Raw genomic sequence first — 23,282 nt, 5'->3', positions numbered from 1 at the left:
CCACCTCAATGCATTAGCAATGCATTCCTTCAATCCAACAATGGGGAGTAATTCAATTTCCTGAAGAGTAAGACTGTGTGAAATTTCATTAGCGCCCCTTCTCGCTGAATACATGTCCGGTGCATTTGTAAAAACCTGGCTGCTTCTTCAGGGGAAACAAGACTCTATTTATACACAGTGCTGCTTTGTTTCTTTACTTCTTAACCAAACTGTCACTTGGAGAAGCGAGGAAGATGTGATTGCTGTACTCATTGGTCTTAAGATTGAAAATACTTTTAAAAATGTACAAATAAAAACCACACTGAATAGACCACAACATTGTATATGACATGCATTACATGCATCATTAACCATTTTATCAGGAAGGTAAAAGAAAAAAATGACTACCGTTGTCCATGCAAGCTTACAATAACATTCACCAGTGGTCAGGGACATTGTATTGATTGAACACATTGGCCAGTGGGAGTGGAAAGAACTCCTACTTCTCCAGATTTTCAGTTGAAAACTACAGTATCATCACAAAAGGGCTGTCCAGTTCACTCATATCTTGTCAAATAGAAACAAAATGCACATATACCATTTTGATTTGTTGGACATTTTTGACATGACTAAATGTGCTTCACTTCATAATAGATGTGAGGTTTCACTCCATACCATCTCCCTCCATGCCCCCCCATCTAATTCCTCAAACCCGGTACAAAGGACACCAGTATTAGGGAGGGAGCAGCTGGCTGGCGGTCTACAGGAAGGAGAGGGTTGCGGAGACAGTGCTGGACCTCTGTCCTGTTGGTCACACTGACCTCAGGCTGCAGTGGGCCACATCAGAAACACAACACAGCCCTTCTCCTGCAGTCAACAGGATGCTTCCAACCCAAATCTCTCAGCGAACTAGAATAACTATATCAAGGCAATAAAAAAAATACACTTTAGCTATACTACTATAAGTATTGTTGTTGCCTATTAGCAATCACCATCAACACAGAGCAGTGAAGCACAGACAGACTTACTGAGATGAGACTGCTATGCAGTTATGCTGCTACCTAGTGTTAATGGTCAGGATGGCGGCCAACTGTACAGTAGCAACTTTGTTATGGAGGAACGGTTGATACTTGCACATATATTCTATTTTATTTATGTATTAAGATCTGAAACCCCATTTGATACTGGTATTGGTTATTTCAGCATGTTAAGATGAACATCAATCAAAAATCTATAGTACTCTAAATATTAAGAGCCAAGTCAGGGTTCAACAGTTAAGGTTGGTTTAATTTCAAAACACTGAGTTCAAGCTCAATAAAACCACAGGTTTAACATGTACAATATTTTAGTAATTGCAAAAAAATAATATATATATAAAAACAATGAGTAAATCTACAGTGACATTTTTATCAAAACAAAGCAATGAAAGACCACAACTACTTATTCACATAAAAGAAACAAACAATATTTTGTGCTACACATCCTAATATATGCAATGCAAACTAGAAAAAAATAATCAGTGAAAAATTATCATTTAAAAGATATTAAGCAAAATGAGGTGCTTTAACTATGAGATTATTAAAGAAATGTCATTTCACCAGCTTTTTTTTTTTCTTCATTTTGCAAACATCTTTTATGGTCTGTACATTGGTCTAGCATTACAATATTAACAAAGAGAATATGACTACTCCAAAACAGTTGGATTGCATCACTATAATAAATGGTCTTTCACATAGAGAATAAAACAATGAATTTTCATTTCAAAATGTAGGGCTCATTTCCTCATTTGATTGCTCAGGCAACCCAGTACTGTACAAACAGGCCTAAGAGAGACATTTAAAAGATATAACAGTAAAAGGTAAGGTGTTGTGTTTGGTTATTGGCACAGACTGAAGAAACACCTCTCATACTGATCACAATGCAGAAGAACAAAGAGGAGCCAATAGAAGTGGCAGTAGCACGTACAATAACATTTCACTCCACATTTGAAGGATCAGATCACCATGCTTCGGGAGGGAAATGTGCCCACACATGATATCTCCCGAAAGAGGAGAGTTGTAAAAATGAACGCAAGCCACACAACCTCTTCAGTTCACCCAGGGTAAGGTGAAACAATGAGCTCCGGTATTTTTCCTTTGTTTCCAAGAGTTATTTCTCCGTTCTCTTGGCGGTTGTGACATGCATAATTACATTGACAAAACAAGTTGGATTTCAAACTTGAACACAGCCCACAGACACTTTCGATATGATGTTACTGATTGTGACAGCAGAGGAGAACGGCGGCCAGACAGTCCAGGAGCGGACGGGCGCTTCCCAGATCTGTGGGGCGACATGAGACTGGCAAGCAAACACACACTGACCACTTAATGCAGAGGAACACAGACACTATTATAAGGTATCTGGCTACTAGAGTACAGCACTGCAAATGATCTTCCAGAGTGAGAGAGGGTCTTATCATGGTGGAGGTGACCAAATGGCACACTCCTCTGTCCATCTGTGCTTTTGCCTCAGCGATCAGGAACCAGCCCTAAGCTGTCTGTAAAAAAAAAAAAAAGCTTGTGCTTCAATTGGTTGAAAAAAATGGTCCTTTTGCTGTCTGAATAATCATCCATTAGGGAACAAAACCCTTGCAATGAAAGTAGAAGTGTGAAGATTTTGTTAATCACATTTCTCAATTGACCCTCTTCAATGGAACAATTCTGATAAGAGTAGTTTCTGGTATTTGGTGAGAGGAGAGCTGGCCTCACCATTTAGCTCCTCTTCTGAGTGAGCTTTTATGTCTTTTCATATCACCTCATCCATGAGCAGACACTGGAATTGCAAATCAAGTCCACAGTTTCACAGCAATCGCTGCAGTTCAAAATCCATGTACAGTCGTTCATCTGGAATAGTGGTGAATTGCTCCAAAGGCAAAAACTCCCTTGAGGGAACAACAGCCACAGGCATGCAGGACTAGGCTAGTACATGACTTCTGAGGTCCCAGTCATTTCCAGTCACAGACCTGTAGGACATTATGCAATAGATAACTAACCCCACTCACAGTCAGATATTTAAGACAAATGCAATAAAACAAACTGATGTATTTCCATACAGTACAAGTAAAAAATGGTCTCAACTTGTGTGTAATTGTAATGTCAAAGTTGATTCAGACAAAACTATAAAAAGTGACAGGGTAACAACACTGATGTTAATGCCGTTTTATAGGTCTGGGATTCTACTGGTTATGTTATAAGTTCTCCAAAAAATAGGACCACGTGAGGAATTGAGATGTTGCACTTTTAGCAGTGGCCACACAAATGGAATGCTTGAGAAACATGGAAGGTTATATGACAGAAGCCTAGTTCTGTAGATGGTGAGAGGGAACAGCACGTTTCTAGGCCTTTCCATAGCTCTGTGTAAGGCATTTTTTATCCTCTTTGACAGAATTGAAAGATTACAGTACTTAACAAAAACCACGACCAATCCTAATCAGTGCAAGTCTTATTGTTCCAATAATATCCCTCAAAGTCACAGCAATGGTAGTTCAGTTTCAAAATCTACCTGTATACATCATATGAGACTCATGTTACATCTGTAAATCACATGCTTAGTTAAAAAAAGGTCTTTAGTTTGCTATCCAGTCCAGGCTACATTGCATATCAGACAGTTAAAGAGACAGCAAATAAACCCCAAGCAGGTGTTGTCTCCTTCACAAAATGGTCTGCACCAGGAATAGTGGCTTTGTCGTGGTAAACATGGACATTTGATTGTAATTAACACCATTAAAAGAAGAATACCCCAAAAAGTGGTTGACAGCAATAAAAAAAACATAAGGATTTTAAAACATAAGTCCTCACACATAAGACATCACATTGTTCAAAACGAGATGTTGTGGACTGAGCAGAGAAAAAAAGAGCAGAAAAAAAAGAAGAAAAAAAGAGCAGAAATCCTTCAAGAGAAGACAGAGTGACCTCTTCTCTCTACTGTCCATGGTGGATGTCCTCCAGCTCTAAGGCTCGGTGCTGGAGGAGAGGTGGTGGTGGTACAGCAGGAGCTAGGTAGCAAGAATGACCATTCAAGTCCACTACCACCCCAAGAAGCTAACAACACTGATCACACCATGCTAGAAATAGCCTCATCCTCCACCGGCTAGATGCTCCACTCTCTGTGTGGCCGAAAGAAGCCTTCTGGAAACATTATAATGGCAGCACTATTTGCATGATGTGCCAACAGTATCTCCTGTTTCAGCTCTGCTATCAAACATACATCAAAGACATATTTGTCTGCTTGTTTGAAGTTGCCGGAAGAGTGGGCCAGAGCAGGGCTGAAGAGGACAGCAGATCTGGAGTGTTGAGTAGAGGGGAAGGGAATGGTGGGGGTGACGTCACAGAGGAGGGGCATTGAAGAGGAGATTGCAGAGGCTGAGAGGTTCCACACTAGTCTGTAGGTGGGTCCCAACCCCGCGACCTCTAGTGTGCTGTGGGGTTGTTGGGGTCTGGCCGGCTGTTGGGGTCTGGCCGGCTGTTGGGGTCCGGTCGGCTGTTGGGGTCCGGTCGGCTGTTGGGGTCCGGCCGGCTGTTGGGGTCCGGCCGGCTGTTGGGGTCCGGCCGGCTGTTGGCCAGGTACTTGGCCCTCATGCTAGAGGTGTACTGTTAAAGAAAAAAAAACCCGTAAGACAACAGAATGAGATGACATCAGTAAGGGTCCTGTTCAATATCAATACCAATAGAGTTTCTGATGCAAGCCAAAGCAACACAACCCACCAAAAAGCCCTGCAAGAAATTGTGTTTCAAACTCATCAATATTGGAGTGTTTATTTCATACAATGAACATTGTTTTTTTAATTAAATGAGTTGTGCAAAAATAATTTATTTTTTGTCTTACCCAAAAAATCCATGTTTTTTTTATTAAATCACACCCAAAGAACACGTAACGTCAAAGATATATCAAATCAATATTAATAGCAATATTACTATTGCGTTATGTTTCCTGGAGAAAATATCACGAAAAGCCACTAATTACTATGCTTGAAAGACTTTGTAATGACATTTCTAATGAACTTCAAATCCACAAAAAAAACTATAACAAGAGTAGTTCACAAAAAAAAGAAATAGAAAAAAAAAGAAAAAAAAGACCAAAAACTAGCAGCAGCTTTTATTTCAAAATCACTATCTGTGCAATGTCCATGCAGGGTGTAGGCAATGTATGCCGTCTTAGGATGCACCTGTGGTCATCGTAGTGCAAGTCATGCAAGCACTAAACACTGTACTAAAAACGACTTTTGAAATAAGTGCTGCGTTGACTATTTAAAGTGATAGTCTTTTTTTGAAAACAGCTCCACATTCTTGCGTTATAAGAATAATCACCATCAGTCATTTGGACAGCAGTATTACTGAGAATAGCTTAACATTACTCACCTCGAATTTGGCTTTGGATGATAAGACTGACATCAGAAATGTAACTTTGATGCATTAAGTCAGTGAATTTTTGGCTGACTGTGGTGAAAAGTTAAATGCATAACCATACTGGAACAACATACTGGTTGGTTTGTCACATCTGTGTACATTACAATGTGTTCTGAGTGGAGCAGACAGAATATCACGTGCACTTACAGTCTATATTCTGTGAAAGGATGTGTGACTTGTTTACAGGTCTAGAAGGATCAGAGCTCATTTCCTATTTACCACACAGTTAATACCCGACAAAACTTTGCTGGATCACCAGTGAATGAATTATGAACATGTTCCAAATCGACATTAATGAGAGAGTACCTTCCGGACAGTGGGATGGAGATGAAACACAGAGGGGTCCATTCTACAATCTACGCCATGAGCTACTAAAAGCCTGGAGAGCCACACATAGAACACCCTCACGATAGTCGGTCATTATGCCTGAGAAAGGCTAAACTCACAAACTACGCCACTACAGGTTGATTTGTAACTAATTGCCTGACAACAAACTGCCCAAATCTAAAATCTATGCACAACTGAATGAAGGTCAGTCCTACAACAGCACAGTTTATATATACACAAGCTTTTCCTTCCCTGTTTTAAGGGCGGAAAGTCATTCTCAGTGGTCATGACTGTCTGCCATGAGCCTGAGGGCAGGACTACAACTTCACAAGTTCCACTTCAAACAGCTGCAGTGCTGGGGGGTGGACGGCATGCAGCTCGGGGCGACAGGGGACGCACGTTAGGTGAGAGGTGTCACACCAGCAAGACACAGGCGAGGTAGGTGGGAGGGAGGTAGCTCTGGTTAGGCCTGGGGGGCTCGGTGGGTGAGGGGGTGGAGTAGGCTTGGTTTGAGGGAGGAGGGAGGGACACAGGCCAGTAAGTGGAGGTGGGGGCATGTTCTGTACCTGTTAGCATAGTGGACGAGGTTACCAAAAGGATCTTGAACTCTCCGAAGGCTTTAACTGCCAGTTGTGACGGTTGTTATTGTCCATGGCCGTCAAATACAACTGTGTGGGTTTGCAGAAAGAAAACAACGACAAGAGAGAGTATAGAGAAGATACACACAGCAGCGTCTAGGTCCAAGCAGACACACAGACACCGGGGGGGGGGGGGGGGGCGGCACAGTCTCCAGGGGGGGGCACAGGCCAGGGGCGGACAGGGACGACTCACGGAGGGACTGAGGTTGACAAACGAACACACAACCTATCAAGACTGTTAGGACCGTGTCATGTTGATTCTAGGTCTTACTGTGAGCTACACTGACTTGAATGTGATGATAGTCAAAAATAACCCACTGCATATAAACATCCATGCCACACCACATCTCAAGGATGGCTGACTTAACTTTCAAACAACAAGCTCAACGAAAAATAAAAGACTCCTTAAGTGAGATAAGAATCGGACTGGAAAAAATCGGACTGGAAGTGTAAAATGTGAGGTAAAAAAGGGCAACTCAACTCAGAGAGGGTGAACAGATTTCTTCACTACAAAAGTCTTGAGATTGAAACAACTTTGTGGGGTGTCCTCTGGTTAAGTGTGGATGGTGCCATTCTGTCATAATCTCCCCCTCACAAAAGGGCTGCCAAATGACCCAGTGGAGGGGCTGTGAGGATCAGAGTGTGTTAAGTGGAGTGTACACTTACCGATGGAGGAGGGGACTCCCTGCCTATGAGTGGAGTGTTCTCACAGCGAGGGTTCTGGAAGTTGGCATTTTGGGCCCTGTGCAGCAGAAAAAACCCCAGAAACTGCAGCGGTTAAACCAAGGCAGGGAAATAAACCACTGCAGGATATGCACACATAAAGCCCCTCACTAACCCCCCCAAGTGGCACTGTGTATGCCACATAAGCACACACATCAATGCAAACACATAAGCCTTAATCAATGAGACTATTTAAACCCATACAGGCACAGACACAGCCCCTCTACCATCTATGGCTGTACAGTACAATCCACCAAAAAGTTGCAGTGATCCCCTCCCCCCAGCCCTTAATCCTGAGAGGTTATTTCATAAGGCTGATGTCCTTGGGTTTCAAAGGTCCACAGCTGGAGAGAAACAGCTGCATCTGTCTGGCAGAACCTGACCCTGTATTGGAGAGCAGAGCTCCTCTCAGGGGCCCTTTATCATCACATGGTATCTCACATTCCTCCCCACACAAGAACCTTTCAACACAATCTAAGAGAGTGCAGGGAAATGGATCGTCTTACACGTCTGACTTAAAGGTTGTCTTTTTCGGATAATATAGTGTTGTGTTGTGTGTGTGGACTGGACTGTCGTTACTCACATGTACTCCGTGACGGGGGCATTGCTGACGGTGTGTGCGGCTGCGGGGATGCTGGTCTCGCTGCCGTAGCTACTGCCACAGCTGTAGAGACTGGGCATGTGGACACGGTACAGGTTGTCATGGTTCTGTCTGCCTCCATGGGCCATGGACTCCTCCTCACTCTCCTCCTCAGTCCTGTAGGTAACAGAAAACACTGCAGAGTGAGACACAGCCACCAGGGGGAGCCCTGTCCCATGTTACTGATGGGTGAGCAGCACAAGAAGAAAGGCACATGATCACGTTTTGTATTCATTCATGGTCACGTTTTTTTATTCAATTTTCCTCACTGCCCAAGGCTTGAAAAAACAGATGAATTTTCTCCCTTTTCGTGTGGGTGAGTAGTAGCTTCCTGCTGAGCTTAAGGAATGAAACAAGGCTCCAAATAAGAGAGCAATTGATTCAGTTTCACCAAGAAAATGAGAAAGATTGATTTTAGCTATGAATATTTGCTCACTTTGCTATTTTTGTCCAAGCATGAGCTGTGGGAGGGAGGGCAGTACTTTCTGAATAATAAGGCCAATACAAACAATCGTATCCCCCCCTGGCACAATTAGCAAGAAAGAAACTAAATGCAAAACAAAGGCAGACAGAAATAGTACGCATTGTGCAGTGGATGAATATGACGTGGTGGAGCTTGTCTCCCCCTAGTGGTCAAAGGCACCCAGAGGGTTCTCCTTGAGAAAATAAAAGAATGACATCATCATATTTCATCTTGTGCAGCATGCATTAACCATATAACATTACAAAGACACCAGGGGTATAGCACAATACATTTTCGAGTCTGGCATGGATTTCTTTTCTCCAGATTTAAGCTTTTAGGCTTGAAGGGGTGTTATAAAGAATGACATGCATCGATTCATTTCAACACTAACATATGATCAAAACAACTGCAGGTCAGCTGCTTAAGAGAATATACTTCATTAAAATTCATCAAGCTGAGATCAAACTGAAGAACATGCCCTCATAACTCTCAGGACTCTGCTAATTACACACAGTGCAGCTAAGCTGCTGGCTCTGCCTGGGAACAACTCTGTCAAAACACCATGCTAATCCTATCTGCTGCTTATAAGAGAACGCCAGTGGAAGGAAATCTGATGGATTTCATACGCCAACCTCCAAAATTACACCAGCTCTCGCAATGGTTGCGAAGCTTTTCACAATTAGGAGACGTATAACAGGAAATGATCTACTTGGGGAAGCAGCTGGAGCCAAGTGGGAAACTTAACTCAGCTAACGGGTCCTTCAGGGAATTTAAAACCTAAAGAAACACAATAATAATAACAACAATAATAATATCCCAAAAGCCTCTCAGTATCTATACGCAATTATCATCCAACATTTCTTTCAGCATTCTTATGAAAAGAAATAATGAGTAAAGCTTGGTTGTTTATCACTAAGTGGTGTCTCAACACTGAATATAAAAACCATACAACCTTTATCTTTTTTCATTCACTTGCTCACAGGCATACACCATTTATAAAGCTAAAGAAATAGCCTAGCGTTGAAGTTCAATTGAACTGAAACTCCAATGGGTCCTGACTCAGACACGTTCACCGGTCTGTCCTGGTGGAGGAAGGAGGGACCTCACCTCTTGGCGTGCCATGTGTGAGGCACGCTGCAGATGATGGAGCTGAACATGAGCGCTGTGACGAAGGAGAAGAGCACCAGGTAGATGAGGCCCTCCAGGCCGTCATAACACAGCCCTGTCACAGCCTGGACGTAGTCCTGGAGCACAGGAAGGACAGACAACAACAAAAAACGTCAATATACCTTACGATGATTTATTGCTCAGCACAGTATGTGTGGTGTGGTATAATACACATGATACGACGGTTTGGTCAGAACAAGCATTGTGATTGGCTGAGAGGCGTTTGAAGCCGTGATTTATTAGCGGATAAAGTAATAGCTGTGACGCGTTCCACCTATTTACCATACGTTGCGATAATATACCTGCGCAAAAAAACCACTCCAATTACGAAGAATTGTTTATCACCTTACCTTGACAACAGTGGTCGTTGTGAAAACTATATTTCTGAGCGCCGGGCAAAAAACCCACCAAAATAAGTACTTAAGGCATTGTTTTCTTGTCACATTTCACCGTTTTGTTTTGTAACCGTTGAATAAAAGCAATAGGGCACTCAAGTCTGAATTCATTATAAAGCACGGCCTTATTGCTTAAATTACAACCCTGGCCAGTCCCTTCAATGATACAGTGGTGCATGAGAGGACGATTTCTGTTAGGCCTGGATCAGAGGAGGAAGAAATCGGAGGATGTGTGTTTGGTACCATTCCTTATTCCATTCCATGCATCATAATGAGCCTGATTTCTACCACCAGCCTCCACTGGCTTGGATAGACCCCAACTGACCCCAAAAAACTGACCCAAAGACGGTGGCACGGATGGGCACGAATGTGGGGAATCAAACAGCTGCTTCATAGGGCTCGTCTGCTACAGCCGGCTCAGCATTGCAACAACACATATGCTCCACTAGCTGGAGGAGTCATGACTATTTAATGATACATTTCCCCTAACTCTTGCTCGTCTTGAGGAGCGAAAGCAGGCCAAGACCGCTCTTCCTGTGATTTCAGAGCCACACCACTGACAGTGGTTCCATGTATATCATATCCAAACCATGCATTAACCCAAGGAGCTATGCAACATTACAAAAGTGTCAGTCTATCATGACTAAAACACATGTTGACAGGAAGGGCATATCTTGTCGTGACATTCAACATTGTTGCTAAAATCCCTTGTGGTTACACATCAGACAAAAACAAACGCATGCCTCACGAACTGACATGTCAGATAGAATATATTTCATGTGTGTACCCAGAATTTTGATCTCATGAGCTTCCGCGGTGGTTAACACACTCTCTCTCTCTCTCTCTCTCTCTGGATGATGAGACTCAGAGCACCACTGACAGTGGTTCCAGCTACAGAAGGGTTAATGTGTTGAGGATGTGAGGAGCTGCTGTGTGGCTGACAGGCTGACAGGCCTGCCACAGCAGATAAGAGAGAGGTACAGAGCCCAGGGTAGAGGGCTGTGTTAGGAGCAGGGCTCAACGCTAGAGCTGAGCACAGGGCTGAACGCAGGGCAGTGGAGGCGCGCTGAGCCAAGAGTAGCTGCACGTGTGCAGGAGTGTGAACATGGTCCTCTCCACACAGGCAGAGTGGAAGCCCCCTGTGTGTCACACAACGGCTTAGGCAAATGGAATACAGTGGCCCGCATGGGCACGACTCATGGACATATCAGCAAACATCACCAGAGTAGACATGTGCACTCAATGTACTGTAAACTGCTCCCACCCACCCTGCACACACAGACACACACACACACGCCCAACAGTAAGCCCCCCCCCCCACTGAGTAAGGATGTTAGTTACGGTTCCTAAGGCCAACCAACCCCCATATCCCATCTCACCATGTGCAGGCTGCGGCAGTCAACCAGGGCAGTGAGCTGGTGCAGGCCGATCTCTGTGGTGTTCAACACTCCCTGGATCTGCTCCAGATTACTCTAAAAGAGAGAGAGAGAGAGAGAGAGAGAGAGAGAGAGAGAGAGAGAGAGAGAGAGAGAGAGAGAGAAACACACACACATATTTTAAAAACAGGGTCAGAGCTTCATTTAACATCACAAATTAGGTCATGTCAGTGTCTCGTGAGTTTGTGTGTGTGTGTGTTGGAGAAAAATACTGGGAATACTAAGAGGTAAACAGTTTTTTGGCGTCCTACTTCAAGTAGCAAAAATGTTTACGCTTTCATGAATATGATCAACAAGCTAGAGGCGGCAGAAGTTGGACAAAAACCTCCCAAAACGAAACAGAAAGTGATAAGCAACTGTGAGCAACCCAAAAGGACACCAAACCACACGGGGATTTTCCCATCGCCTGTAAGGGTTTAACAGAGAACAACGTCTGCAGAGGTGCATTTAAAAAGAATAAATCCAACATGGCGGCTGAGTTGCTGGGTTGAGTGTAGTGAGCTGGCAGAGGTAAGCACATCTCTGGTAGACCTACGGGAATGTTTCCATGAACTCAGCACTTTTCCCTGAATGAGCCCCAGTGCCACTGAAGTATGCCCTCACCATTTTCCACCCATCCCAAAATGTCAGGCCTCATTTGTCCCTCTAAGCACCCAGAGTGGAAGGATCAGTGTTGGACAATAACTCTGGGCTGTATAGAGAAAGCCCAGTGAAAGCACTCCGCAGTAAAATGACCATAATACAGGGACCAGGTGGGACATGAGCAGACTTTTGTGTCCAGGTGCGTTTGTTGTTCCTCTGTCTGTTGGTACTTTGGGTTCCATTCAGTGGACTATTCAACCCTTAGAAATGAGGCACTAAAACAGCCCGTGTCGGTGGAGCCTCTGGGAAGGGTGGAATTGAAGGGAGTAACCAGCAGGTTCGGCATCATCGCCCTGTGAGGTGTCATTATGGCAGGAAGCAGAGCGGTGGCTCTCAGGACACACACCTTGGTTTGTGGGTACTCTCTGGTGGCCGAGCGCAGCAGTTCAGACACATCGTCCTGCATCTCCACCAAGGCTTTGTGGCTCCCAGACAGCTTCTGCAACAGAGGAAAACACAATCTACTGTAACAGACATAAAACAACATAAATAAACTCAATTCTTACTGTATGAGGATGAGAGGCGACACTTTTCACCATGTGGATAAAATCTAAACCTAGTGTTGACCTAACACTAGTCCGTCTTCCCTGACAGTACTCAACCTAGTGGTAGCTCATTGACACACTGTCTATTTTATTAACAGATGTTCTATACTACAGTGCATCATTTACACTGCTATTTGATATATTCATGAGCAGAGTGGGGGTGGGGGGGAATTCTGTAGTCCATTAAAAGTAAATAGAGGATTGAGTCTCATGGTCTACAAATCCCATTAATATTTTAGACTCAAAATGGACGTGGTGGCAGTTTCACAGTTCTAAATTTAAACCTAGCTGGAAAGCTGGAAAAAAGCTGACATTTTACCTGAATGATGAAATGCACTGAAAGGGTACACTGTGCCTCTGCCAGCTCCTTTGCATGTCCAATTCTGCTTTTTGACCCAAATACTGTATTGGTCAGCCTTGACTAGTATTCTTTAAACAAGGAACTATTGTAAGAGGTGTTGGATTGCTTTGTTAGACTATTTCATCGACCAATAAATAGCTACAGTGCAAAGTCGGTATAAGAAAAAACGGATTAATTCCCTTTGGAATAGCTGTTTGTGACCAATTCCAATTTCTCTGATTTAGAATATGTTTGAGCAGCAGCTCAAAGGCGTTGTTAAAAACGCCCCTGTGAGACGGTGGTTCACAGATGTATCTACAGGCGGCAACGCAATATGCTCATCACCATTGATTCAGTCCAATGGTATCATCTCATTTACATGTTGAGTTTGGCAGAGGCCCCTTGTGACCAATTATGAGTTCATGAATGAGTAAGAGAATATGCATACTTTATGGGGTAACTAAGATTACATTCGCAACATAGGATTCATCACTATTTAGCCTTGTTAGACAAGCTCACATATGCTTTATTGCTCACATTAAGTTATATATCACCCGAGGGAAAGGTATTTGCTGCTCAACGTTTGAATGCTGATATAGGAATGAAACAACTTCCAGTACCTGCTGGAAAGGGTTGGTCTGGCCCACACTGCATGTCAGGTAGTACTGCAGAATGTCTGGAGGAGAAAAAGAGAACAGGGCTGGATCAGATTACGTGAGCATTACCACAGGAAATCTGAGTGTACTGAAGTCCACTTCTAAATGACATTGCTTTCTTTCTTTATTGTCCATTGCCCTTGGCTACAAACAATACACACACACACACACACACACACACACAACAACAATAGAAAACAGAACATGGGCGGGTCAGCCACCTGACACAGGGAATTTATTTTGGGTTGGCTTTTCCACAGAGTGTGAATAATTGTCATTGAGAGGGACAGCAGAGTAATCAATGATGGTGGATGAGCTTGTTAACGTGGTGCCGCAGAAGAAGGGGAGAGCAGGTTGATGGGCATGGGTCAGGGCTCAGTAAACAAAGTGGGCAGCACAGGCACACTGTGCCAGCATGACTACAGTATCCCTACAGGGTTTAATAAATGCATTCTGGTACAGTGTAAGAGGGAGTGTGATGTGAAATCCCACACAGTTACACATTTAAATAAATGATATTTTGAGTGCATGACTCAAAGAGAGCACACAATAGCATGGCAGTCTTGAGTCAGTGGCAAACGTTCACACACCGTTCTGTGACGTGCACTGATTCCCACACAGTGACGTGCATTCAGGATATTACAATGCTCTATGGGGAGAATGAAGTGTGCTTCTTTATCTTCTCTTAAATCTCCCCTCTCTGTCAAACACTCACACAGAGAGAGAGAGAGAGAGAGAGAGAGAGAGAGAAAGAGAGAGACAGAGAGAGAGAGAGAGAGAAAGAGCAGATTTACTCCAGTATGACCTGGTTATGGATGGGCCAGTTCACATGTCAGCGCTGAGCTCCCTATGCGTCTCATAAACAGTGTAATTATGGCGCTGACAAGAGAAATCAACCGCTCATTCAATTATATCCTTGGATGGCCATATACAAGAGGCTGAATTGAAGACCTCTCATTTATGGCTTGTAACAGTGCTTAAAGCTGTGAGTCAGAGATGACAGACTCATAACATTTTGTAGGCACTGCAATAATAGGGTTATAATGTTTTACTACTGGAAATGGCAGAATGAAATAAAATAGAAATACTGCATTTGAGAGCATTTGACCAGTGTTTCTATTTTGTATGCCATTATATATATATCTATATATCACTGTGGCAACATAAAAGAACACTGAACCCTTTTCTGTTTGGACTGTGACAGGGCAGTAAAGATGCATGGGCATTATGGGCAGTGAGGAAGAACCAAGAAAATTAAAAATGGAAACATGATTCCGAATGATTCACAGACAACAATGGCTCGGAGAGAGATATATATAGCATTTGCTTACAAAGGAAAATAAACAGTAACTCATGGACAGTAATAAAACCTATGGTCCATGAATCGCAAAATAAACCTCTCATGAGGCTGGTCCAGTACATTTTCTGGTCCTGTCTTGAGTGCCATGTATGAAATAAGAACAGAATGAAGGAAAGGTAATAAAAAGTGACCTTTCATTGGCTGCCATTTGTAGATAGGAAAGAACCCTAGGGGTGGGAGGCAAGGCCAATCTTAGGGACCATGTGCTAGGTATCTTATTGAGGAGAGACCTCTTAAACTCATACAACCACAATCTGATGGTTTTCTAAATTGAAAATCCAACCCCACCACAGAAATTACCTGCCACCTAATAATATTCTCATGAAATGCTGTACATCCATTACTGACTATACACTCAGGAATGTGAACAACCATGGAGAAAATAGAACATATCTGATTGCATGAAGCGAGCCTCAAGGCAGTAGGGGAAGAGAATGTACAGTACAGCCTGAGAAGAGATGATGCTCTCATAGGTCAAATGAGTCATTACCACAATGGCTACAGTTCCTTGTACATCATTTAATTCCTCATTTAATTCATCCCTCTACTCCTCTTGAGAGATGGGAGGTAATAAGTAAGGGTCCTGTGTGGCTCAGTTGGTAGAGCATGGCGCCAACAATGCTTAGGTTGGAGGTTCAACTCACGCTGGAACCATATACTGTACACAAAAATGTTATGCACTCACTGTACTGTCGGTTGCTTTGGATAAAAGCGTCTACTGGCATATATTAAACCTGAGTAAATGGCATATATTATTATAATAATATACATATTATTCACAGTAAGGGATAGGAGCACTATTCACTTGAGCAGTGACTTGACAATGGAGAGCCAAACTGGAGAGTAGGATTTAGAGAGAGGTTGACACCAAATGGTGAAATAGCCAGCCACTGGTGACCGTGCTAAAAACACGGTGGTTTTCCACTGATATCAAGGAGAGCGGTAGGAAAGAATGAACACTGCCGGCTCCTCTCTCCACCAGGCGTGCCTCTCTCATCCCCTCCGCCACTGGTCTTATCTCCTCCCTCACACACTCTGCCTCACACACCCCCGGCTATCTAACTCTGCTCACACACTTGTCATCATGGGACCAGATTGGCCAATTTACTCCACATTGGACAAGCTCCCGTGGTACTTAAAATGCAGCCCATCGCCCCGTGTCCGCCCGGCCACAGATGCAGGGGGTAATTTATTGAGTCCTATTATAGGTGGAGGAGGACGCCCAGCCTGGCTCCATAAAGCAATGTCATTTCACTTTCGCCACAGAATAGGAGTAACAGCTGGTTTCTATATCTCCCCTTGGTGGGATGTGGGATTGATTGAGCATTAGCAGGATATGGCTTGTCTGGCATGTGTTAGCGCTTTTTGCTTTTGTGTAATTTCTCTATCATTATTTCTGCAGCATATCTGTACTGTGCATAATGAGTAGAATTGATAGCTTAGCTTACATTCCTCAAGCTATCAAAACATCCACCTAATGTGAATAACCCTCCACAAAGGAATAGCTCACATTTTATCACAAACAAACACACACACACTGTAACAGCCACACTTGTCCCTGGTGAATTAATGAATTATTTTTTTCAATTTACGACAATTGTTCTGTCTCGTTGAAGAGACTGATAATACAATTCAAGTCGGCAATGCTCTTCACCATAGCAAACAGGAAATGAAAGCCCCTGTCACTGTGGGAATTTCCCACTAAAACCTGTCTTGTGAGTTCTTCCACACAGCTTGCAGTGTGGCATCAGTCTATTGGTGTAAACCAGCCTCACGGTGGTTATTAGTTATGGCAAAGGAACAATTGATTAGACTGACTTGAAGTAACAACAACCATGGTGCATGTAGTTCATAAAGCAGAGAAGTGGACCTGAATCTCTTACTAAGCAGTATCAGTTCTCTCTTTGTATGACTGATGTTGGAATAAACCAAATAAACCCCCCACATGTTTCAGATGTGACAACAATTAACTATGTAATCCTCACCTTTTTTTAGCAATCCATACTGCTCTGTCACTTCAGTGACATACATGTCAGGAGCAACGCAGAAGTCACTGGAGGTCTGGAGAGGGAGTGAAACAGAGGACATAGCATTGCACAACCCCCTATGAAAACCTTATCCAAACAGAGGCAGAAATCAGAATATTTCACAATAAAGGGAAGTCTGTTTCGAGTTCATACACAGGAAAGGGAATTATCTCGCAAAATTGTGTGGGAAGTGTATACAGAGAGGTCACAGTTGATACTAAATATTTGATAAAGGCAACCATAGAATGGGCTGCACAGCATATGGCAAATAAATGTTCGGTCTGTCTCACAGCTGTCTCTCAGACGAACATTCAGATGAACCAGCCAAGCATTAATAAATGCTAGTTAATGGCTGACAAGTACAGTACCTTATGATATAAACATTGCCTTTTCTTCAGCTTTAGAATAATTAGCACTGTTTCAGGTAAAGGTTTGACTAAGCCATTGTGCTCCCAGTGGCAGCTGACAGCAGGAGGGCTGTTCTACTGTTCTACTCCCACAGTGAGTTAGATCTGGGGTCAGCCTCAGGATCGAGTTATGTTCCCATGAAGACACTCACCGCAGAAACAGCCAACTCCAGGCCCAGGGACGCCCAGCTGATAACAAGAGCCAACACACCCAGCAAACACACTCTGGGGACGGAGGAAGCGAGCAGAGGAACAGGATAGTGGTTAGATGGAGAAAACATTCTAAGGGTTTTAACCCTGATCAAAACACTGCACTTAATGATGAGCCTAACCCAAATGAAATGCCAGAGAGTTTCATGCTGAGTTATAAATAATACAAAACCTTGACTTTATCCGCACAAACACATCTACAGGGAGTTGGGGTAATGTTAATGTACCTTCCCATCCTTTCAGAATGAGAATTTGGGTTAATGATGTCAGAGAGGAAAATCTCTGTTTCATTGGCCTCCTGGCAGGGCTTAAGGCAGACCTGTATCTGCTTCACTTAGAAGGAGAGAGATGACAGGACATAACTGAGCTCGGAGGTAGGACCTGAGGGAACTGTGAAACCTAATGCTCTGGAACTGACTCACATGACAATGAGCCACCCAAACCGACCATCTCCACCATGACACAGAATGGGAGGGAAGGGCTGAGGAATACAGGCAGGCACTTCTGGTAATCTGTCCTTTCTGCCTCTAAAAATCTAATAATGGGCGTACACTTTCCTGCAAGTTGCTGAGTTGTCAAAGTTGAAGGAACAGATTCTCCGAGATTAGTTTTGTGACTGGAGCATGAATTCTCCTTGCGTAATTGCAATGACAAGGTTGTTCAGCATACAGTCAAAAGTAATTTGCAACGGCTGAACAAAATGACACTCAAGATTAAACTTCTGACAAGTTGGAGGCTTACATTTCATTTAATCACCCAATCGCATAACAATGGCTACAATTATGTTCCCAGGCACTGGCAGAAATATTATGAAACATCTCCCTTGAATGGTCACATGACCCGACTCACCCAATGAGTGTTCCTTTTGAGTTGCGAATAAGGCCAAACAGCACCAGCAGGCAGATGAGGACATGGAACAGCAGCAGACCCAAGTAGCCCAGCCACCTGAGGGGGACAACAACTGGATATAAAACCCCAACACCTAACTATTACACAGCACTATACTACAACCGTCTGAAGAAAAACACAGCCACAAACACAGCACAACACAATCAACACACAGTGACAAACATAACAGTTACAGTATGTCTTCTTTGGATACCAAGTTGTCAAAGCAGGGATAGCTTCTTTCAAACATAAACCACAAAGCAAAAATGAGGAACTAAGATGTGAGGGGTTGTATGAAAAATGTCTGATGCTGAGTGAGATGCTGAGGTTGTTTTCTCAGAGGGAGCAGCTGCTGAATCAGTATGATTTAACTGTCAAGATGTTTTGCATTGTTGACTCCAGTTGTCCCTGTTGTCTACTTTCAAATTCAGAAAGAGCCAACACAACAGCACAGGCTGGCAGTCTCACCAGGGGAGACATGAACTACCCAACTCAAGTTTACTGAGGATTAAACTCAACGTCACAATTCCTGCGGTGTTTCCATAAATTGCATGGGTGCTGTGTGTATTTTGGTTCTCATCCAGTATAGGCAGCCTTCAGTTTGATTGTTTTTACAGATTGCATTTCATTACCATAGTGCTATCTTGAAAAGCCTTTATGTAAAATTCTGCTGCACATCACTGGCACAGACAGAAGGATGTGAGATGGGACTTGATGATAATCTACGTCATTGCTACTTGGCACAGCAGGACTTGCCTCAGAGTGGAAGCAGTGAAGCTGTTTATGTGACAGCGATATTCCTGAGTCCAAGTATACAAATAGAGCAGGAAAAATAACTGAAATATGACAGGCCTATTTCTTGACATATTAATGTATAAGATATTAGCTGTATTGTGGCTCCTTGTCCCTCACCTGTACCAGTCGTAGAGCTCTATCTTGACGGCCAGGTCCTCCAGGGAGACGTTGGGGTTGCCCCAGAAGGGGATCTCCACCATCTGTTTCACCAGCTCGTCCAGCTGGCCCTGCAGCTTCTGGATGATAGACAGGTAGTCTGTGTGCTTGGCATACTGGCCCTCAAGCTGCTGCAGACTGTCGTCTACAGTCTGGTTCAGGGACGAGGTGCCGTCTGATACCTAGGCACAGGGACAAGCACGGCCATGTTAAAGACTACTCATTCTTTATGGGATGAGCCTGGATTCATGGCTCCCACCTAATGTTCCCCAGACATACTGATTGTAAATGGTGGGTCCTGTGTCCTGTTATGGTGTTGACAGTAGAGGAAAAGCTGGGGGAGTCTTACCAGTTTCTGCACTCCTGCCACTGTGCGGTTGGCGTGGCGCAGAGAATACGTCAGCCGGTTCACTCCATCACAGGTCTCGCCGTTCCCATAGAAACCAACAGCAATACCGGCGCTGAGGGGAGACAAAAGGAGGGGAGGAGAGAGAGGGAGCAGTGAGGAGGAGGGGTCGGCAGATAGAGAGAGAAAGAGCGGGAGGGAGAGAGAGAGAGAGAGAGAGAGAAAGAGAGCAGGATAGGCGTGTGAACCCTGCATCAACCCCGCCAGGGCAGATCAGACTGAAGAGGCAGCATTGAGTTCCAGCAGAAAGCCTCTTTACAGAGCCGTAGCAACCCAGAGGAATGGGTCAGCTATGCCCAGAGCCCCACGCCATGGCTGACAAAGGCTGCACTGAGACAGGAGATCAGCTCTCGCCCATTCATGGAGGCCTGGGATCATAGGGGGAGCCATCCTGGCAATAACAAAAACTCACAGCCAACAAACGCTGCTCACACGTGGGAACCAATGAGGTAACCTGCAAACATGGGTAATCAAATGCAAGAACTGGGAATGTCAAAATAAATAAATATTTCTTTAAAACAATATTATGATGGTAACCACTTCAATATAAATTGCACATGACCACCTACAGTATGAACGCCTTTAAAAGGAAAATGTCACTGATTGCCACCACGACTCAAGAGCAATTTATTAGTGGTCTTTGTTGTCTAAATAGCAAAAAAATAGTCAAGCAAATAAGGGGAAAAAATAAAAAGCCTTTTATCGGACCAGGAAGTAATAATGTCTAAATTATGAACTCCTACAACGTCCACAGGGCTGGGAGGTGCATCTTAGCTAAGACGCACATTAGTAGAAACCAGTGATAGATGTATGCACTAGCACGGTGGTTATGGATGTAAACAAACCAGCCAGTAGCTAATTCGGAAACGATAATCTCACTTCCTCCCTAAAGCTCCTTGTAGTTTTCATAAACCATGTGATTACCCCCAAATACGTCACTCAGGGTAAAATCCTCAAACTAGCGATACCTAGCTTTTGGCTTACAGAACGCATTCGGAAGCTGTTCACACATGCCCACACTTTCGTAAGGTGATTGAACAACAATTTTGAGGTAAAAATCTGTGAAGTGTCTCTTTAAGTCCTTGCTTTGTAAGGTCAACAGTGAAACCCAAGAAACTCAGTAGAACACACCAGCTAGTGAGAGTGAACAGAGATCCATTGGAAACAATCCACGGGCCAGGTCAGAAAAGCAATAACCTGTTCAATAAATCCATCAGCGAGACACCTCGCTCTCTTTGCCAGTACACCAATATGCACATATACCAAACAATGCTACAGCAAATACACATGCAGGGCATAGGAGTGGGTGAGTTTACCAATTTGATACCAGAGGGGAATTTAGAGATGTGTTGCCAGGAGGCATTAGGCCTAGGCTTAGTACTTTCACCCTCCCTAAAAGAAACAAACACCTCACCACCAGGGGTCACTACAGCACATTCTGTCTCTCTGTCTGTCTCTTTCTCTCTCTCTCTCTCTATTGTGAACTGCTCAATAGCCATCATAATCAGTGCCTCCCTGCTGACTGAGAGACTGCAGAGCCAGCCAGCCCAAACAAAAGGCCATTGACCATGTGGCCACTCTCAGCTGGAAGGATGAAAACTGGAGGGGCATTCCATGTGCAGACCAGCTTGTTGGACAGTATATTCACACGTCTCACATAAAATGGAGAACAGGACCCACACAGGACCCACCCATTTCTTACCAGAGTTCAGAGAAGACACAGAAATAAACAAGGCAAATGGCAGCATTATAAGGAGGTTAGAATGCTTGCACAAGATAAATGTAGAATGTCGCTACTCCGGTCAAACAGGTCTTGCTTTTAACACAGTAGTGTAGGTTTTGAGAACTTCACTGCCATTATCCTGGAGAGCATTCTGAGGTTCTCGGACAGATGTTACACCGTCATCTTCCTTGGGTCAGGGTCACATGGCCTTTAGTGGCCTCAGAGTTCCCATCATTCTTGCAATGCCATAAATCTGCCAAAATGATTTGTAGGGAGCGGAACAAAACAAAGGGCTTCTCGACAGCTGATCCGCACCTAACAACTGTTTATTTTTTTCCAGAGCCATGAAAGCTTAGGACACAACATAGCAGTAACGTTTCTAAAGCTTTGACAACATCCAAGGTCTGAATGGTCTGAGCTTCAACAGACACTAGCCAACAGAATGATTTCCTGTTGAACGGGAGAATTTGAGGACAGACTATTTCAAACAAATAGTTTCTCACTGAAATCCACATGCAGCCACAGCAACAGTAAAGTAATTCATTTTTTATGCAACATTTATTTCATATGAAATTGCCATGGCCATTTGAGAGCAAACTTAAAGCCACACAAAAAGAAAATTACCTTAGGGGGAAAGAGAAGCTGAATCATACCAATAAGACAATGTACTTCAAAACAAATCATGAGAACAACATTCAGTTATTCCTCGCATAGGATCTAAAGACATTTAGTAAATGACTACTGTTGGTTGCAGACAAAAGTACTATAAAGCTTGTCAGGTCCATTAGCGTAACCAGACACCTCTGCTATTTGATGGGACAGCTCCTCCTTGCCCACAGGGACACCAGGGTGCAAGAGGATGGATCGATACTGCACAGCAGCCTGGTTTTAGAGGCCCTGTATGTGTGCCATTCACACCACCGTGAGGGTTCAGACTGTCACTGGTACACACTAATGTCTCTAGACCTTGTCTTTAGGTAAGACACATTCAAAGCAAAGTCTGTTCATCAGTTTTAGGTGTCTCAAAACAAGCCCACTAGTAATGACGTCCAAAACATCATTCCCTGCTCGTATGTTTATATTGTGAGGACACCCAAAGCTGATCTAAACATGCCAGATTGTCTAGACATGCCATACTGTGAAAACACTCTTTTTTTATGCTGAAGGTGTAGTGGTGGCTTTAAGAAAATGTATCAGCTTCAGGTCTAGTCAAGTGTTACACAGGACAATATATGGCCAGAGGTAAAGACAAAACAAGATAGGCCTTGTTGAGCAGGTCGGCTTCAGCGTCAGTTACAAATCACCTTTTCTTGGCTGTGACATGACATAACAGTCCCTTTCCTCGGGCCTCTTTACACAAGAGCGTCCAAAGTCGGTGAGGATTTAGTCAAGTGCCTTGTTGACAAGGGAAACACCTCACGCTGTGATGTAAGTCTACTCCTCTTCATCCTGTATCCAATGAGTAGATGGGATTGGCTATTTCCTGTAGTGCTGCTAATCTCTTCCCCTCACACTCTGAAGGGTGACAAAGGTGAACTAGAGCTATGTCTGTGCTCAGAGCAAACAAAGACCAGCCCCCACTTGGGGCTGGTAACTGTGTGGTGGAAACTGTGGTGGAGGCCCCCTTGGAACAGGAAACAGATTAAATGTGCAACAACAACCCACTACATTGTTAGCTTTGTGTTCTCTCTGCCCAAACGAGTCACAATGAAGTTTATTTGAGTAAAGAGAGAATCATTTTGTTTCATTTCATCATACCTTGTACAGTCCATGACACAGGACCGGCACATTCCTGTTATCAAAAAATGTGCCAAAACTAATCTTAAGTGAGCCTGAATCTCATCTCCTTGTCGCAGATTCATAGTTTATGGCCGGCTGAAGACAAGCCAGAGAGGGATGTTATCACATCCTCAAA

General features: G+C 43.7%; 1 protein-coding gene across 2 annotated transcripts in view; it reads right to left on the bottom strand.

Moving 5' to 3' along the window:
• Positions 1-1,245: 1,245 nt before the first annotated feature.
• ttyh3a (tweety family member 3a) overlaps positions 1,246-23,282 on the bottom strand; it is a 34,021-nt gene continuing 11,984 nt past the window's right edge. Inside the window, exons 3-14 of one of the 2 annotated variants that reach the window (XM_083676819.1) lie at positions 19,588-19,699; positions 19,200-19,420; positions 18,249-18,344; positions 17,342-17,414; positions 16,741-16,816; positions 13,360-13,415; positions 12,201-12,293; positions 11,156-11,248; positions 9,322-9,458; positions 7,695-7,868; positions 7,055-7,130; positions 1,246-4,607 (exon numbers count right to left, since the gene is read on the bottom strand). In XM_083676819.1, coding sequence (XP_083532945.1) covers positions 4,428-4,607; positions 7,055-7,130; positions 7,695-7,868; positions 9,322-9,458; positions 11,156-11,248; positions 12,201-12,293; positions 13,360-13,415; positions 16,741-16,816; positions 17,342-17,414; positions 18,249-18,344; positions 19,200-19,420; positions 19,588-19,699 — 1,387 coding nt within the window. In that variant the 3' untranslated portion in view covers positions 1,246-4,427. The remainder of the gene's footprint in view (positions 4,608-7,054; positions 7,131-7,694; positions 7,869-9,321; positions 9,459-11,155; positions 11,249-12,200; positions 12,294-13,359; positions 13,416-16,740; positions 16,817-17,341; positions 17,415-18,248; positions 18,345-19,199; positions 19,421-19,587; positions 19,700-23,282) is intronic. The other variant, XM_083676820.1, reaches the window with a different exon arrangement.

The sequence above is a fragment of the Argentina silus genome, assembly GCF_951799395.1.
Source record: "Argentina silus genome assembly, chromosome: 9".
In the NCBI taxonomy this organism is placed as follows: Eukaryota; Metazoa; Chordata; class Actinopteri; order Argentiniformes; family Argentinidae; genus Argentina; species Argentina silus.
This window is presented reverse-complemented; position numbering and strand designations above follow the sequence as displayed.